Source organism: Furipterus horrens, unplaced genomic scaffold (assembly GCF_987537825.1).
Source record: "Furipterus horrens unplaced genomic scaffold, mFurHor1.1.pri manual_scaffold_2, whole genome shotgun sequence".
Taxonomy (NCBI): Eukaryota; Metazoa; Chordata; class Mammalia; order Chiroptera; family Furipteridae; genus Furipterus; species Furipterus horrens.
This window is the reverse complement of record NW_028327172.1, coordinates 132,916,499-132,935,412: the sequence shown is the minus strand read 5'-3', so window position 1 is coordinate 132,935,412 and position 18,914 is coordinate 132,916,499. Positions and strand designations below refer to the sequence as shown.

Below are 18,914 nucleotides of genomic sequence, written 5' to 3'. Positions count from 1 at the left end.
CTGTGGAGACATCAGAGGTGCTCTGCAAGGTAGCTCATTATTACAAAGATTCAAGTACTTCACAGGCCAAGGTGCCACTTGTGAGGCCTAAGAGCACAATTTAAACACAATTAACAGTGTTATTCCTGAATTCCAGTATAGTAGAAAATATTCTTTCCAGCAGGAAGCACTCTGCTGTAATTAAACCACCCCATATGTCTCTGAGATACTGTCATAAATATTTGTATAACTATGTGTTTAATATGTGTCACATACAAATAATTGTTACTAGAGTGTATTTTATTATTATAGTATTAACAATTGTTTGTGTAAGTTTGGACTGAAAGCTCTATAGTCTGGTGGGAGGAAAGAATGAGAAACTCACTAAGCCCCAACACCCACTGCATATTACTCCATAAATAACTGTAAAATAAACGAACAACTGCACAACTATAGCATGTCTCTTTAAAGAAGTCTAGCTTATCTTCAAAACCCTATAGTATCTTTCAGCTCCTAAATGTTTCTTAGCTTTTAAAGTTCTTTCACATGCCCTTATTTGATCTTTACACAATCCTACAATTGTGCCATGATTAAAATGGTCTCAGAGAAGACTTGCTTGAAGTCACAACACAACTTGCAGGTAATAGAATGTCCAGTGTTCTTCCAGCTGTAACATTCTCCCTTCCATGTACAGAAAGATTTAAAGCATCTTTTAAAAACCTCTGGTTTAATTTCCGTCACTTGAAAAAAATTATTGTGCAATGTCATAACCAATGATTTAATAACAAGCAAGTATATGAATAACATAACTACAGGGGAAATATCACTAAATACTGTAGATTCAAAACAAAGACCTTAAAAATATTTTTGTCCCCATTAGTTCTAAAAGAAATAAACACAGAGCTAGCCCCTTCCCAAGTACTTATCCTGATGCAAAGCCAGGTCTTTCCCAGTGCCAAAGGTGCTTCTCTACAAACCCAAAAGGTCTAGGCTCTAGGCTCAGTCATCTGTCTTCCCACACCCAGCAAACACCTGCTTCGCCCTTAGAGACACATTCACTTAATATTGCAAACTAGGATGGAGGGAGCTTTTCTCTATGTATGTTTCTCACAAGGGAAAAAAAAAAGAATGGTTTTCTTAAAAAAAATAAGGAAAAATAAGAAAATAATCATTTTCTACAGACTAGAACATGTTTTTATATATTTGAAAGGCTTTTTCTACTGTCAATTCATTCTACAACCACTTTTAACTATTCACTATATCCAAAATGCATTATAAACACTATGAGTGCTTCCTCTCTTGGCATCTCTGGTATCAAATGTTATTTTAGACATTGAAGATACAAAAATCAGTAAGCTTAGTCTTCCCATAAGATAGCTACCAAAACAAATTACTATACATACGGCAATACAAATTCCACACAAATGCACACATCAAGTGCTGTGATAGTATATAAATAAAACAGAATAGTTAGGAAAGTTGAAAAAGGCTTTATGAAGAGCTCAGCCTCAAAACATGAAGATTCAGTATGGTAAAAGAAACAATATGTACAAAATCACAAAGACACAGCACAGCATGAGTGTTGTGGGAAGTTGAGTTTCATTAGAACAAGAGATTCACGAATGGGAGACAAAGCTGGAAAAGGAACTTGGAGGCACAGACAATAAAGGTCCTTAATTAGAGGGGTGGGCAAAAACAGGTTTACAGTTGTTCATATGGAAAATACTACAATAATTAATAAATGATACAAGCATAAACTCTTTGTTTCATACACTAAAACTGTAAACCTATTTTTGCCAACTCCTGTATAATGGTAAGGAAATTGGACGTTATCAAGTAGGCAACTGAGAGCATCATCTACCTTTTAAGCAGGTCAATATTTTGTACAATCAATTTTACACATTAGAACAGTAATGCTGGATGTAGGGTAAACATGAAGATTGTCAGGAAAACAAGGCAGAACTGTGACTTTACTAACCAAAGCAAGATTTGCTAAAGGCCCGAGAACAGCAGGAGGGGCAGGGAGTAGAGGGGAGTGAAGATCAACAAGTCTTTTCTAACAAAACTGGAAGAGAAAGATGAAAAAGAAAGAACAAAGATAACTGACATTTCCAGCTAGAACTTAATGATAATGTCATTAACCACACTAAGAAGTAAAGAAGAAATAGTGTTTTTCTTTTAATCACTTTTTCCTGGAGTGAGGGGAGGGTTAAAGTTTTCAGTTTTGAAAATAGTTGTTTGCTTTGTTTTAGTTATCTGGGAGCCCTGGCTGTGTGGCTCAGTTGATTGCAGTGTAGTCCCATGTACCAAAAGGTCCCGGGTTCAATTCCCAGTCTGGGCACATGCCTGGGTTTCGTGTTTGATCCCCAGTTGGGGCGCATGCAGGGGGCAACAGATCAATGTTTCTCTCTTTCTCTCCCTTCATTTCTCTAAAATCAACTAAAAAACATATCCACATGTGAGGATTAAAAAAAAAAATTAAAGGTATCTGTGGAATGCCAGGTAAAGCTCCAGGAGGTACTTCGAAATATGAGACTGGTCTTCAAAAGGCATGTGAATGACAGTTAAGACATAAGATTTGTGCTTTGGAGAAGGAGATAATTCCACAGCCAGAGGGCAAAGAGAGAACCAAATTCAGTCTTCAAACAAAATCAGTCCAGGAAGTATAGAGGGATATGATAAGCAGAGAAAAGAGGATGACAACAAATCTGAAATTAGAGCTGTAAATTCAACACGAAGTTTGGTGCTCACACATCACAGATCACAAAAAATGACAAATGCTCATCACGCCAATGACCATCACTGAATGCTACATAATCACAAAATACAATGCAGGAGAAAGGAAAGAAGACAGACAAGGAGCAAATCACAATGCCAAAGTGACTACATGCGAAATGAGACAGTAAAGGCCAGACCACAAAACTCAAAAGCCTGCACAAAAGAAATGGGCAACCCAAATGGAAAATTAGCAAGAGCCCAGAATAGTTCCATCCATTAGCTTCCTGTACAGCAAGGTTTTGCTCCATAAAATCACAGGGGCTGTGGATCAATTCGCATACTTCATCAACTAGTTATCCAAATGGGGCTACAGATCAAAATAAGTTTCTAAAAAAGACAAGAGAAACAGCGGCATTTGACAGCAGTTAAGTAACCAATCATCTGGATTTAAAATAATCTGTCCTATTGTGCATGGGATAGCTTTCTATTTTGTTTTTAAAAACAGGGACACTGGAGGCAGAAGGCAAGAGAAGGTGGACTGTTTTGTATCATAATTAGGATGGGGGGAGCATTTGCTCCAGAAACGTGAAGCTGCCAAATAGATGCCTTCACTTCCATTTGCATTGACTCCAACAGCAGCAGGAGCAATGCTTGGCATGTTCTAAAACATCATGCATTTCAAACCACTTTCATGTCTTCTCTTTTTTTTTTTGAAATGGCAAACACTTTGGCAAAGTTGATAGCGGACCTAGTTCTGTCTCCAGTGACTGTCCATATTGCTCAGTGGTAAAATGGGCTTGTTTTCATATACTCACACCAGAGGTCTTTTAAAAATTTTATCTCCCTTAACTTATTTTAGCACAGGGCCAGGAACTAGCAGACACTCACTAGCTGCTACCATCCTTCCTTCCATCAGACTTCATTAGCTATACCTTCGTGGCAAAATCACTAAGTTCTTTAGGCCTCGATTTCCCCACCTATAATCATACTTTACAGGTTTGCAGGTTACATAAAGTGCTTTGTAAACCATAGAGTGCAACATAATACGTAGAGCATAATTGTTTCTAGGTCTGTCAAATAATAGCACCTCCCATTTTACCTTTAAATAAACTGAAAACATCAAGAGGTTTAAATGACTAGCACCTAATTAGATCGGGAAAGAACTCAACACCTACTCAAATTCCCTCCAGCACCCCATACAGCTTGCTCAGATCTCAATGTATCCTCCAGGAACTCAAGGCCTTCCCACATCACCTCAATTTTTCTTAATATTCAGGTAAGGGGGAGGGAGGATACAAATGAAAGAGGCAAAAAGACGCAATAAAATGACTCGCCCAAGGTCAAAATACCAGAGTAGAAAAGGAATGCTGGCTTGCCCGTAGCCGTGGCCACATCCACCGTGACTCCCACAACCACAAGAAACGACGAGCTCCCCACTTCCCGGGAGCAAGGACGCAATGTAGGCGCGCCCCTCGGCCTCCAGCGCACAAGCCCCGCCCGGTGCTTGCAGCTCACTAGCCCCCAGACAGCCCAGGCCCTGGGTCCCCACGCCCCCCACCCCCTGCAGACCCGACCCCGCCCCGAGAGACCAGACCCTGGCTCAGACCCCAAAAGGTTAAGTGTCCACAGCGCAATGTCCCACCCACGCTCCCTGCCACGTCCGTGATCTCACGCACTATGGAGCTACAGACTGGGGATCCAGCCACTGCTGTTTCCTCTGGGCCCCAGCCGCCTGGCCTGCCCAGTTCCGGAATCCACAGGGCAGCGCTAGCCTAAACAGGCCTCGGTCTTCCTCTGACAGCTCTGCCCTGCCACCGCTCAGGGAAGAGCCAGCCTCCGGGCCTGATAGACATCCCCCACGGCCAATTAGAACGCGCGCTTGGAGGGGGCGCGGCCACGGTTAGCAGGGGGGGGGGAGGGCCCGCCCCGCCCGTGCTTCCGCTAAGGTGAGGAGGCCAATGAAAACTTTCCCATAGTTCCTCCGAGCTCTTGGGGACCCTCGGAGAGGCCGCAGTGGGGCGGAGGTGAGGCACTGGCAGAGAATCGGGACACGCGGAAGCCCACTCCATCCTGAAGGGTGGTGTCTCCCTGATAAAGAGTACGGGAGGCGGCTCCTGGCGGGCACCTTCCCCGGTGTCTCGTGGACGCGGAGCTCCCATCGAGCGGGCCCAGATCGGAGCCCTTCACCAGTGCGGGCACCTTACTGACCCCCTTCCCTGGAGGCGGTCAGATCCCGGGCTAGCCCTGCTGTGGCGCAGAGCGAGCTCGTGCTCCGACCTGCGCCAGGCTACACGCGCCCCTTGCCGTGGGTTTGACAGCCGCTCCGCCACTACCCAGTGTTTTGCCCCAAATGAAACCCGTGCGGGCGGCAGCTTGCGTGCATTCCGCGAGTCCTCGAACACGGCTGAGCCCACACCTGGAGCGCGTGTTCGCAGCGACCAGCGAGGCGAGTTGTTTGCAGGAGCACTAACCACCCGGCGCAGGGAAGCTTGGCCTCTACGCGCCCCGCCCACCATCAGGCGGGGTCCAGAGCGGGAAAGGGACACCCTGACGGCTTACAGTACGCCCACCCTACGCAGGTCAGGGCAGGGGACTCGGTCACGTTGCCAGGAATCGGTCACGTTGCCAGGCCCCGGTGACCATGACGGCGCCCAGGGACTCGAAGCGGCTCTTCAGGCTGGTGCAAGAAGGCCGTCTGTGCACCCTGCAGGAGGAGCTACAGAGAGTTGAGGGCGCCGGCTGCCTGGGGGTGGCGGGGTGCACCCTGCTGCACTGCGCCGCCCGCCACGGGTGTCTGGACATTCTTGTCTATCTCGCCGAGACCTGGAACATGGACATCGAGGCCACCAACCGAGACTACAAGCGGCCTCTGCATGAAGCTGCCTGCATGGGCCACAGGGACTGCGTGCGGTACCTGCTGAGCCGAGGAGCCACGATCGACTGCCTGAAGAGGGGTGACTGGTAGGTGGCAGGAATTCCAGAGAGATACCCCTTTCCCTCTTTTCCTCAGAATCATAGAGTCCTATTTACTTTGTCTCTACTGCATAGCTTCTCAGCCTTTCCCATTAGGGCACATTGTTCCTACCCTTGGTGGGGTCAACTGGTCCAGGCATTTGCTTCCCTTTATAAAGCAGAGAACAGTACAGAATATTATCAGATAGGATAATATCAGACAATGAATTGTCTGTACTACATATTACATGAGCCCCAGCATACAAAGTTTTTCTGGGAACAGACATCAAGGGAAATGATTACTTCATCAATGGCATTGATTTAACTTTTTACTTTGAAATAGTTATAGGTTCACAGAAAGTTACATACAAAGAAATTTTCAGGCCCTGGCTGGTGTGCCTCAGTGGATTGAACACTGGCCTGCCAACTGCAAGGTCGTTGGTTTTGATTCTCAGTCAGGGCACATGCCTGAGTTGCTGGCCAGGTCCCCAGTGTGGGGGTGGGAGAGACAACTGATCCACGTATCTCTCACACATCCATGTTTCTCTCCCTCTCTTTCTCCTTCCCTTCCCCTCTCTCTAAAAATAAATAAAATCTTTAAAAAAGAAAGAAATGTTCAGGGAAGTCCCAGGTGTTCTTCCCCTAGGCTCCCCCAAAGTTAACATCTTACACAGTTACAGTATAATAACAGAACTAAGAAATTGACATTGCTACAAACAATATGTTTATTTACATTTCACCAGAGTATACATACACATGTGTGTAGGTGGTGCTATCTATGATCTTGTCCTATATTACCTTGCATAACCACCTCCACAGTCAAGATACCTTCACTATCACACAAACCAATTGCATATTGTTAGACTGACGCTGTTTTCAGTACTCACTATGTCTGGCTACTTAGAAGTTATGAATGCCTTAAGATTCATAACATAATGAAGTTCTTGTCTACAAGTAGTTCCTGATGTGATACAAATAAGAAACTCAGCAGACGGCCATATACAGTAAAGTGCATTTTGCCCACTGGGGAGAGTAGTCCTGGTTGTGTTTGGAAGGTTGCACTTTGACTAAGCCCAAGACTGATTTTCTTGTGCTGCTGGTAAATTGATCTAAAGACAGTTCTAAACCCTGGCCAGGTGGTTCAGTTCATTGAAGCATCATCCCATACACCAAAAGGTTGTGGGTTTAATCCCGGGTCAGGACACATACCTAGGTACCTAGGTTGCAGGTTTGGTCCCTGGAGGCAACTGATCAGATTTCTCTCTCTCTCTCTCTCTCTCTCTCTCTCTCTCTCTCTCTCTCTCTCTGTCTCTCTCTCTCCAACTCCCCCACCCCATTCTTTCTTCCTCACTTTCTATCTCTAAAATCAATAAACAAATCCTTGGGTGAAGTTTTTAAAAATAAAATAAAATAAAGACAGTTCCAAGAGGCAGAGACTTAATATATGCTTTAAAGCAATTCTTCAGATAAGGAAACAGCCTCAAAGAAGAGAAAAAAAAAAAAAAAAAAAACTGAAAGGAGGAGGTTCCTTTGATTATCTATTTGGCATGTGTATAGTCACAGTGAGACATTTTTCCCATTCTTACCTTTTTGGCTTCCTGAGATACCTTCCCTGCTTTTCCAGTCATCCTGCCTTGCTCAACATTTATTCCCTCTGTGAAGCTCCTCTCAAAGAGTCCAGCCTTCATTTATCTGGGTTTTTCCTTCTTAATTTCTCATTCGCTCTTTTTTTTTCTTTCTTTGCCAGAAGAATAACATTTTTAGTTAATCTAGTCCAGTTACTTCGTCTAAAAATAATTTTTAAAGTGTATTTTATTGATTATGTTGTTACAGTAGTTCCAATTTTTTCCCCCTTTGCTCCCCTCTGCCCAGTACCCCCCTTCTCTCCAGCAGTCCCACCCCCCTTAATTCATGTCCATGGGTCATGCATATAAGTTCTTTGGCTTCACCCTTTCCTATATTATTCTTAACTTCCCCTGGTCTATTTTGTACCAACCGGTTATGCTTCTAATCCCTGCACCATTTCCTCATTTCTCCTCCCTCCCAGCTGATAACCCTCCAAATGATCCCCGTACCTATGATTCTGTTCCTATACTGGTTTGCTTAGTTGGGTTTTGTTTTTATTTTTTAGATTCAGTTGTTGATAGTTGTGAGTTTGTTGTCATTTTAGTGTTCATAGTTTTGATCTTCTTTTTCTTAAGTAAGTCCCTTTGACATTTCATATAATAATGGTTTGGTGATGATGAGTTTCTTTAGCTTTACCTTGTCTGGGAAGCACTTCATCTGCCCTTCCATTCTAAATGATAGCTTTGCTGGATAGAATAATCTTGGTTGCAGGTTGCCTTTCATCACATTGAATACTTTTTGCCAGTCCCTTCCTACCTGCAAAGTGTCCTCTGAGAAATCAGCTGAGAGTCCTATAGGCACCCCCTGTAGGCAACTCTCCGCCTCTCTCTTGCTGCCGCCATCTCAATCATGATGCATCCTGGTGTGGTCCCCTCTGGGTCCAGCTTGCCCGGGACCCTCCATTCTTCCCAGACCTGTATGTCCATCTCTTTCACAAATTTGGGAAGTTTTCCTTATTTTTTTCAATTCTTGCTTCCTTATTCTGCACTGGTTGACTTTTTTCTTCCTTATGTTCCAAATCATTGATTTGAACCCAGGTTTCCTTCCCTTCACCATTGGTTTTGTGTGGATTTTCCTTCGTTTCACTTAGCATAGCCTTCACTTCTTCTCTTATACGTTTGCCGTACTCAAGCATATCTGTCAAGCCTGTGAGCCTCTTTATCACCAGTGTTTCGAATTCTGCGTCTGTTAGGTTGTCTCTCTCCTCATCTGTTAGGTTGGCTATCTCCTCGTCGCTTAGTTCTCCCACTGGAACCTTGATCCATTTCCCCTTCGGGCCATACTTCTCTGTCTCCTCATTCTGACAGGCTCCTGTGTTTGTTTGCCTCCGCATCCCAGGTAGAGCTGTCGCCCCTGTTAAGTTGTAAGGGGCGGAGCCTTAGGTATTCATCAGTACAGGGCAACCCATTTTACCACGTTGTGATGCTGTATGTGGGGGAGGGGTCCGACAGGAAACAATGCCACCTGCCCAGCACTCGCCCCTTTTCCAGGCACCTCTCCCACTTCCGCACTGGACTGGCCTCCCTCTAGCTGCTGCCATGGCCGTCGTTCCCAGAGTGGGTGGGTCTGGGGACGTTCTAGGACCATGGGGGCCCTTTAAACAAGTGGACTCTGCTGAGAGACTGGCAATATCTTCCTCCACCCCAACCCCCACTGGTTTGCACAGTCAGAAGCAGTGAGGCTTGATTTTCCCTGGCGCTGGGACCGGGAGCTGCGAGGTCCGGTGAGGAGCTGGGAATGCTCCCTATGTGTCCCTCCTGACTTTTTAAAACATGTGGCTGCGCTTTCTGCTGGCCTGCTGCTGCCGCCACCACACTGTGTCCTCTCCGCCCCATCTCCGCCCCTCCTACCTATCTGGATGAGTATTTCTTCTTTATATCTTTGTTTGCTGGACTTCCATGCAGTTTGATTTTCTGGAACTTCTCGTTGTTTCTAGTTTTGAGGTAGTTGTAGTCCTTCTTAGTTGTGGAGGGAGATGCAGCATGTCTGTCTATGCCTCCATCTTGGCTGGAAGTCCTCTCATTCACTCTTATTACTACATTACCTTCTTAATGATGCGACCTTAGAGGCCATCCAAGTATAGTGAGCTCCCACTATGTGCCAGACACAGGTTCTAACCCTGGGAACAAGGAGGTAAACAAGACCTGTTCCTGCTTTTCAGAAATCATAGCTCCTGTGTTTTGCAGACGAAAAACTGAAAAGCTCATGGAAGTGAAATAGCTTACCCCAAATCATTTATGTAGTTCACTCTCCTATAGCTGTGAACACAAGTCAGTTCAGAAATTTATTGTAATCACACTGTTGCATTTGCTTCACCAGTGTATGATCCTATGGCTAGATGCTGTGTCAAGTGCTCATTTTAAACTCCTTTTCAGCACAATGTAAATTAATAAATGGTTTCTGACTGAAATGAATGGGATAAGTCCAGCAGAGTACCCCTTATGTAGTATTCTTCAGGACACACTTTATAGTTTGTATTAGCCTGTCCTGATTCAGTGCCATACTGTAAACCAGATCAGAAGCAGCTTTGCCTCCTCAGTATCCTTTTCGTGTAGGTGTGTCTATATCACAATCATTCTCCCCTTGTTATTTCACCCAGGGTCCTTAGGACAGCAGAGAAGTTGCCAGTTTTCCTGCTTCCCAGACCTGAGTCCTCTAGGTTTTTCATCTCTACCAAGGATGTATGTTTTTCTAAAGATCTGGTCGGACCCTTCTAATGTTTCAGCTGCCCTTCCACCTGACAGCTTGTCCTATTTGGCCTTAGGACTCCTCTGATGATGGCTTGCACAAGGAAGAATGTTGAGGTGATCCAGGACCTTGTGGCACATGGTGCAAATCCACTTCTGAAGAACAAAGATGGCTGGAATAGCTTCCACATTGCCTGTCGAGAAGGTGACCCTCAAACCCTTCAGTACTTGCTCACCGTTTGCCCAGATTCCTGGAAGACAGAGAGCAAAATTAGCAGAACTCCTCTGCACACAGCAGGTATGGCCCCGGGGTCTGCAGTTATGCAAGCATAGATGTGCAGCTTTCCTTCCCCAGCACTGCAGAATATCATCAAGTTGGAGTGTTTTGGAAAATAGAAATCAGAGAATAAGAGCAGATTTGGGGTATTTTGGCACATACTTAGTTTCTAAAGCTAATGTCATTTGGTACTTAACATGTTCTTCTTTCTTATATTAGTTCACTTGTCATATATATCATTCCTGCTCTTCCCACCTAGTTAGATGGCAAGCTGGTTCTGTTTCTCCCTTAGTCTTTTACCTTGGGCAAGGGGCTTAGTCTCTTGAGCAAGTTTCCTCATCAGCAAGGTGATAATAATGATGCCCATATCACAAGGATCTTACAAGGTTTAAGGAGCCAGATGTATGTAAACCCCTTAACACAGTGCTTGACACTGAGCACAGAACTGGCTACTACTATTTTATGATAATTTTCACATTGTTTTTATTATTAAAGGCAGGAGGAAAAGAGACAATTTTTTAAATATCCTCAGCAATACCTACCACAGTACTATCCATTTAAATAAATATAGGTGCTTATAATTAAATACTTGGGTCTGAGTGTATTTGACTTGCCTAGTGATAATGCCAAATATAAATTGGGGTACAGTTTTCATTGTTTTGAATAATTATTCTAAATTCTGAATGATCTATTTGTACATTATTTTAAATAAGTAAAAAGCAAATATGCTGTGGCATAAAATGAAATGGATATTAATGAGCTCAACAGTCCAGATCAAGAAATTTAGAAAATAATCTTTAGCCTTCTAGTGAGTGCACCGAGTTAAAATACAGGGCTGTTAGTTTCTCTAAAAATCAATGCCTATGACATGATATAGTTTAGGAAATATGCATACATTTGTTCTAGCCACAGTGGGCAAGTAGGAACCAAGGAATTCTTTTTAAAACTTTGCCAGTGAGTAGAAATGTTTCTCAGCTCACAGATTGTTTGACTAGCTCCTCTACTCTTCTGGAGGAACAGCATCCAGTCATTTACACAAAGTAGTGGAGCACAGATAGTCAAAAATCTTTATTATTGACTGTAGTTATTTTTAATAGGAGAATTAAATTCCCGGTTATTTTGTCATGGATCACACTTAAAATGTTTTACATTTTCTAGGCAAAAACTGGTGCAACACAAAAATAAGGAGATAAGTTTAGTATTGAAAATTTGCCATAAAAGTTCTCATATAGATAAGATCATCAATTTTGGCTGTGGACCTATTCAGTAAAAACATCATTCTTTACAATTATCCAGCCAGATTTTTATTAATGTACCTAATATAATTATACCTTCCTTTAAGTCATAGCTAAAAAGATGGGACAGAGACTGGTGCCAGGAGGAAAGTGTTTTCTTTGTGCACACAAAAGCTCTAATTCTCAACTCTCTTCTCCCAGCAATGCATGGCTGTTTAGAGGCAGTAAAGGTGCTTCTTCAGAGGTAAGAACAAAGGAGCAAATTGAGGAAGATATTTGCTAATTATGACAGTTAATATCAATGCTCCATGAAGAGCTCAAGTAAATTGTTCAGAGAGCAACTAAGGTACCAAAGGAGAAATGAACAAAGGATATAAGGAGATAACTCAAAGAACATAAAACAAAAATAGCTAACAGACATGAGAGAAGATCATTCATCTGTTCATTCAACAAATATTGATCTATTTATTCAGTACCTATTATGAAATGTACTAGATACAAGGGCTACAACAGAAATGAGACAATGTGGTTTCCCTCTCATGGAATTCACAAACACTGCACAAGCTGTGCTAGTCTAGTGACCATTACAAGGAATTGCCGGATCCCTATAGGAGTGTATGACAGGAAGACCCAGCTAGGCCTAGAAGTAAGGAATCTCAGCCCCAGTGATATTTAAACGTGACCTGAAGGAGGCTGAGAGTAGGAAGCTGGGGGACATTCCAGACAGAGGAAACAGTACCCGGGAATGCTGAGAGCCTGGGAAAAACAGTGCATGTGAGAAACTGAAAGCCCAGAACACTCTGAAGCCTGTAGTGAGGGGGAGAATGGTGCAGGGTGAGGCTGGAGAGGAAGGCCAGGTTTTGATCAGGTGGGACATTGTAGACCATGGGAAGGATTTTAGGTTTTATTCTAAGCCTATAAGATGCCGCTGAAGGGTTAAGCATGGGGGTGGATGAAATTTGCATTTTCAGAGATCCTCTGGTTGCAAAATAGAGACTTGGAGGAAGAGCAACAGTGGGTGCTATGAAAGTTGTTGGGAGGTTGTTATATATAGTTAAACAGAGAAATCATGGTAGCTGGACTGAGAGGCAGACTGTAGGGATGAAGAAAAAGATTTGGAGATGCTTAAGTAGAATCAGTAGATCTAGGGAAATAATTCAATAAAACAAATGAGGGAGAAGGAGAAGTCAAGGATGACTTTCAGGTTTCTCGCTTAAGCAACTGGTGCAATGATGCTGGTGCCATTTGCTGAGGTAGAGAGCAGTGGAGGAGGAGCAGGTTTTGTGAGAGAAGATGACAGTTTCACTTTTGGACACGTTGAGTTGCATGGACCTGTGAGACATCCAAGTAAAGACATCAAGGGGGCAGTTAGAGACACAGATAGGAAGCCCAAAGGACAGGTGTGGGCTGAGATACAAATGTGGGCCTCATCAACACAGAAATAATGATTGAATTCATAAGAGCGAAGAGATTACTTGAGGAGACAATATATAGTAAGAAGAGAGCTTAATGCAGTACCGGGAAAATGCTATGTATGTGTAGGCCTTAGTCTGCTGCCAATTGGAATGTACTTGGTTGTCTGCAAACTTATAAATATTCATTCATTGAACAAACATTTCTAAGCATCTCCTATGCGTTAGGTGCTGGGTGTTAAGCAAAACAAACGCAGTTCTTTCCCTGTAGGCTGGTGTGGAAGCCAAATATAAACAATCATAGAAAAAAATACCATTAAATTATAAATTGTAATACAGGTATCCCACTTTCTGAAAGTTCCCATTATCCCACTTTGCCTCTACATAAGACCTACATTACTGCTTGTTTTCACTAATCAAAAGAAATCCAAAGAAGAGGATTTTCACTTTTGCAAGAAAAGCTGTTACTATACCAATGTATCTAGATCTTTCATAAAAGTGAAGTGGCATACATAATGCAAACTTTCAGAAAGCTGGAGATACTCATTGCAGTATGCCGTTTTGGCTTACAAATAGTTGCATAGGTATGCTCTACTTTCAGATAGTGGGGGGAACCTGTAATACTACAAAGAAAAGGTATACATTGGTTATGGGGAAGCAAAGGTACTCTTGATGCAGGAGAGAAGACAGGGCTCTGGGAGGTCACATTGAAGCTGTGATTTGAAGGGTGAGCTGCAGTTTGTCAAGTGAAGAATGGAGAAATAATGTTCTAAGCAGAGAGGATCAACAGGTGAAAAGGCATGAAAGAGCTGGGCAAATGAGAGAACAGGAAAAAGGCAGGACCATGAAGAAGGTAGGACAGGCCCTGGCTGGTGTGGCTTGGTTGGGCATCATCCAGCAAACCAAAAGGTCACAGGTAATATTCCTGGTCAGGGCATATGCCCAGATTTCAGGTCTAGTCGGGGTGTGTGTGAGAGACAACCAATCAATGTTTCTCTCTCACACTGATGTCTCTCCCCCTCACTTTCACCCTCTCTTCCCCTCTCTCTGGAAAATAAAAGGAAAAAAAAATATTTTAAAAAGAAGGTAGGATGAGAGGGAGGAAAAAAAAGAAAGTAAGACAAGTAGGACCACGAAGAAGGTAGAAACAGAAGATGATTGGACTGATGGGAGATGATACTGAGAAGATAGGACAAGAGTTTGGAGATAGGAATGGGAAAAGGAAATGGGACAGAGAAGAAGATAGGACAAGAAGAAGGTATGACCAAGAAGACAATGGGGCAGGTAGGATGGAGAGGAATGTAGGAATGTAAGAAGATAGGACATGTAGGACCTGGAAATAAGCAGGACCTAGAAGAAAGGACAACCAGGGAGAGGGCAGTTTGTGGTAAGCACAAGGTGATGGGTATGCGGGCAAGAGAAACCTGGAGAGGTAAGTTTGTGCCACGTTATCTTGGCCACCAGAGGTCATGCTGAGGTTGCAGATTTTGTGCTTTGTTTGGGGAAGTATGTAGTTAAAGGTTTTTAACAGGAGTGGTCATACCCCAATTGCATAGTAAAAAGATTATTCTGGTAGCTGTGAGAATGGATTAGCAAGGCAGAAGCCAAGGTGAGGAAATTGGTGAGGAGGCTATTGTCTATTGACTTGCTCCTAAAGGGTGAAAGCAGAGATAGAAAGGTACAATTAAAAAAATATTTATTCCTGGCTGGTGAGGCTCAGTGGATCGAGTGCCAACCTGTGAACCAGAGGAGTGCTGATTGGATTCCTAGTTGGGAATGCCTGCGTTGCAGGCCAGGTCCCTAGTTGGGGTTGCATGAGGTAACCACATATTGATGTTTCTCTCCCTCTTTCTCCCTCCCTCCCCCTCTCTTTAAAAATAAATAAATAAAATCTTTAAAAAAAAACATTTTTTTTGAATGCAGCATTGAGAGGTTCTGGCAACAGATCAGTTATGAGGGCTTAGGGATGACTACAGGGCTTCTGGAGAGATGCTAGTCCATATATGGGATGACAAAAGTTAGAGGAGGAGCAGATTTGCTGCAGGAAATTGACATACTGTTAAAGAGCTAAGTTCTGATACTGAGATGGGGGACAGAAGGCGAGTGCTCCAGATTTCCACAGATGTAGGCCATGTCATCTACTGCAAGGTGGTGGTCAATAGTCAGCTGTTCATTGGGTTTGAAGCAGTGGCTTTTCTCAGCTCTGTTATTTTGGGTTTGGGCTCTAGGTGTCAGTATGAACCAGACGGCAGAGACAAGTGTGGCTTCACACCCTTTATGGATGCAATTCAGTGTGGGCACATCAACATAGCCAGGCTGCTCCTAGAAGAACATAAGGTACAGCAATGGTTTGGTTTTATTCCTTTGGTTTTTCCTGTGAGTTTCAGATCATAGGACAAACAGAAATCTTAGTTACTCATATCCTGGGTTCAAATTCCAGCACTCTCACGGTCCCCCTGTGGGATCCCTTGACCTCTTTAAGCATCAATATTTTTATCTGTAAAATGCTGCCAAATTTAAATTCTTCAGAGGGTTACTCTAAGGAATAAAAAAAATAATGTACATAAAGCAGTTAGCAAAGTAAGATTTCAAAAACAATAGGTGTTTTATAGTAATAATAACAGGCTCCCCTCTGAGTGCACTTTCAGCACACTTTAGAGCATTGAATCTTAACCATTTTGTTTATTTGTTTACAGAGTCCTTTAAAAATCTGACAAAAGCTATAGAACATCGGCCCAGAAAAATTTACATAGCCAACAAATTTTAGCTAAAATGTCAGAAGATCATGGACCCAGGTTTCTCTGCTTATTTTTGTTCCTGTGTCTTCCCAATCTTCCAGGTTTGCGTTTCTGCTGAGGATTCCCTGGGGGCCCAGGCTATACACAGGGCAGCAGTCACTGGGCAGAATGAGGCCATCCAATTCTTGGTCTCTGAACTTGACATTGATGTAGACGTGAGAGCAACATCAACCCACCTCACAGCACTTCATTATGCAGCTAAGGTTTGTTTCTTTTCATAAGGGTGTCCCTGCTTCTTCAGGCTTGCCTTACTCCACTGATGAATAGCTCCACAGTTCTGTTTCTTTGGCTTCATCTTTGTGGAAGAAAGAAATTGCTCATGATATGCTTCTGAAATGTTCATGGTTCTGAAGCCCTGTGTCCCTTTAAATAGAAACCTGCCTTTATTTGTTGCTAGGTAGAAACTGAAAACACCCTTTATTCCATATAATGCCTCAGCTTTATGTTTCATCCTGCCCTGTTTTCATTTTCAAGAAGGTTTTATTTGAAGCTATAAAAATCCATTGTATCCAACTCCTAGCTCTCTGTCCTTACGGTAGATTTCAGAAGCTAAAATTTCTTTTAACTGAGTCAAGGGAATTGCATTTACTGGCCTCTCCAATGTATAAAATATTTAAGACATACAAAAGGTTTTCACTACAAAAATAGCTGCTTATATTCTCCCCTTTTAAATGCTAGGAGTCTTTTGCTTATTATCTTTAACATGACTGGCTACTCGCCTTCACTTGTTTTTCTAGCAACAAGAATAAATGTTTTCTAGTGAGCTACACATTCTCTCCTGCATTCTCCTATGAGAAAGTGGATAGATAAATGAGGGTGGGCTATGAGTGTGATCTATGGCCATGGGGTGGGGGGTGGGAAGCTGGTGGGTCCATCCATAGGAAGACTGAACCTCCCATTTTGATTTTAGTCTCACCACATAACTAATGGATTAACTGGCTACACAGAAAGTGTATAAATTGCCTCATGAATGATAATGCCAGCTATGATGAGAGTCCCATCTAGGAGAGGTGACCATCTTTTCTAGTTTAAAGATTTTAGCAAAGAGTATATGTGCTTGGGATAATTTGGAATTATGTGTTCACAAGAAATCACAATCATTAATAGTAATTACACTGAAGGAAATCCAACTGGTTTAGTTGATAGTTTGGCATACAAAGTTGACCTTCTATATTCTAATAGCTAAATATCACCAAAACCTATCTTTAATGAATTATAGTAGAATCTGAGGGTGATGTAATGTGTTTTCTTTTAGATATGAAAACTTGATTTTAGCAGTTGAGTATTTTAGAAAAAGGACCTGATATATACGTTACTGTTTATGTTTAAAGATCCTTGTCACAGTGATAACAAGTTTATTTCAATCCTCAGGAAGGACATGTGAGCACAGTTCAGATGCTTGTATCCTTGGGTGCTGACATCAACTCTAAAGATGAAAGAAATCGATCAGGTACCACTTCTTTGTGCCTTTGAAATGATCAGTCAATGGAATGTAAACAATACATGGACTTAAAAAAAATTTTTTTTAAGGTTGTACATATATTTTTTTAAATCCTTACCCAAGGATATGTTTATTAATTAGAGAGAGAGAGAGAGAAACATCAATTGTGCCCCAACTGGGGAATCAAACCCACAACCTACGTTTGTGTCCTGGCCATGAATAAAACCCACAACCTTTTGGTGTATGGATGACACTTCAACCAACCGAGCCACCCGACCAGGACTAAGAACACTGGTTTTAATATTCTAATACTAGCTCAGCAACTTTCTTAAAATAACATCTCTGTTTGCAAAGCTGTAGAACTATTGCTGTTACCATAGCAATGATGATGACTACTACTCATTACTACTGCTGTTACTATTATTGTTTTTATTCTTTTAAACTGCAACAATATACATGACATAAAAGAACTTTCTATTTTAATCTATGATGCCACCAACTATCCAGGTATTCTATAGATTCTTCATAGGTCATCTCTCTTTGAAGTGTGCTTAAAAACAATAGTCATTACAATTTTCTCAATTTAGGGCTCCAAAGGATATTTTTAGAGCTAATCCTTTAAACTCAGACTTTAGAATAAATCTCAGTAACATTCTCTGCATTAGTGGCAATTCTACAGGAGTTTTTATGGGAGCTTCATGATGCTTCAAAGACTCAGATTTAAAAAAACAAAAACAAAAAACTTATAGATAACTACTCACCCTCAGGCCACAGAGGATGGTCACTAAGTCCAGAGACACAGACTTTCTCCTAAAGGTGAGAACAGAAGCCAGGGTCCCTTCAGTGCTAATTTCTAACCAGAACAGGAAGATTTGTCAGCCGTTTTGTTATTTGGGTTTTTTTGTTTTTTGGTCACAACGTTCTTATTTGTGGTGATACTTCTACTTACACAGAGATTTCACAAAACTTTGAAAATGTTTTCTGTACCATTTAAAGTCTCCTATTACTCATAAACTTGCTTTGTTGCTTTAGACAAGTCTCTTAAATCCTCTCCAGTTGGTCATGTTGTTTTTAAGTCATTTCCAACCCAATCAAGTTAAAAGAAAATGTTTTGATCTAGTATAGGGAAAGTCATACAGATGGATTATGGAACTATAAAGCCTGTACAATTGAAACAATCAATATTTTTGTTAGGAGCAACCTACTGACCAGGTCGGTATTGCTTTGGGGGTCGTGCACTAAGTTCATGTGACTTCTGTCTCTACTCAGCCCTGCACCTGGCCTGCGCAGGTCAGCATGTGGCCTGCGTCGAGTTTCTTCTGCAGTCTGGGCTGAGGGACTCTCCAGACATCACGGGCACCCTGGCTCAGCAGCTCACACAAAGCACAGACATCCTTCAGTGCTTCAGCCACAGTGTGACAGAGTGAAGGTGTTTCTAAACAAAGGCAATAAAACTCATGGTAACACATCCTGCTGCTTAGTAATTACCAGGTTCAGTGAAATCTGCCGATAGCCCGTGTGCTCTGCCCTCCCTCCCCTGCACTCTCCACTGCAGCTGAGATTCGCAGAAGATGTGGACTCTGACTTCTAGCTGGCAGACACACTCAGAATCTCTCCTTACCTTCATTTCATCATGGCCTTCAAGTGGACTTAGATGATATTTGTGAAGTCAGTGTCTGGGCTCCTTAGAGAAGCATGTAACATGCATGAATATAATATGGCATACATACTTTTATTTATGTTTGTATGTATATGTGAAATGTTTTATAGTAAATATTATATGGTAAGG

General features: G+C 42.4%; 2 protein-coding genes across 2 annotated transcripts in view; one reads left to right on the top strand and one right to left on the bottom strand.

Annotated features, from left to right (window-relative positions):
* Nucleotides 1-4,521, bottom strand: part of FBH1 (F-box DNA helicase 1) — a 49,654-nt gene extending 45,133 nt beyond the window's left edge. Inside the window, exon 1 of the mRNA XM_090266464.1 lies at nucleotides 4,374-4,521. Within this exon, the coding sequence (XP_090122590.1) occupies nucleotide 4,374 (1 nt within the window). The 5' untranslated portion in view covers nucleotides 4,375-4,521. The remainder of the gene's footprint in view (nucleotides 1-4,373) is intronic.
* Nucleotides 4,522-4,641: 120 nt separating this feature from the next.
* ANKRD16 (ankyrin repeat domain 16) lies at nucleotides 4,642-18,593 on the top strand. The gene is made up of 7 exons (XM_090268001.1): nucleotides 4,642-5,658; nucleotides 10,040-10,260; nucleotides 11,676-11,718; nucleotides 15,115-15,223; nucleotides 15,726-15,887; nucleotides 17,056-17,134; nucleotides 18,395-18,593. The coding sequence occupies exons 1-7, from the start codon at nucleotides 5,339-5,341 to the stop codon at nucleotides 18,550-18,552; spliced, it is 1,092 nt and encodes a 363-aa protein (XP_090124127.1). The 5' UTR covers nucleotides 4,642-5,338; the 3' UTR covers nucleotides 18,553-18,593.
* The last annotated feature ends 321 nt before the right edge of the window (nucleotides 18,594-18,914 follow it).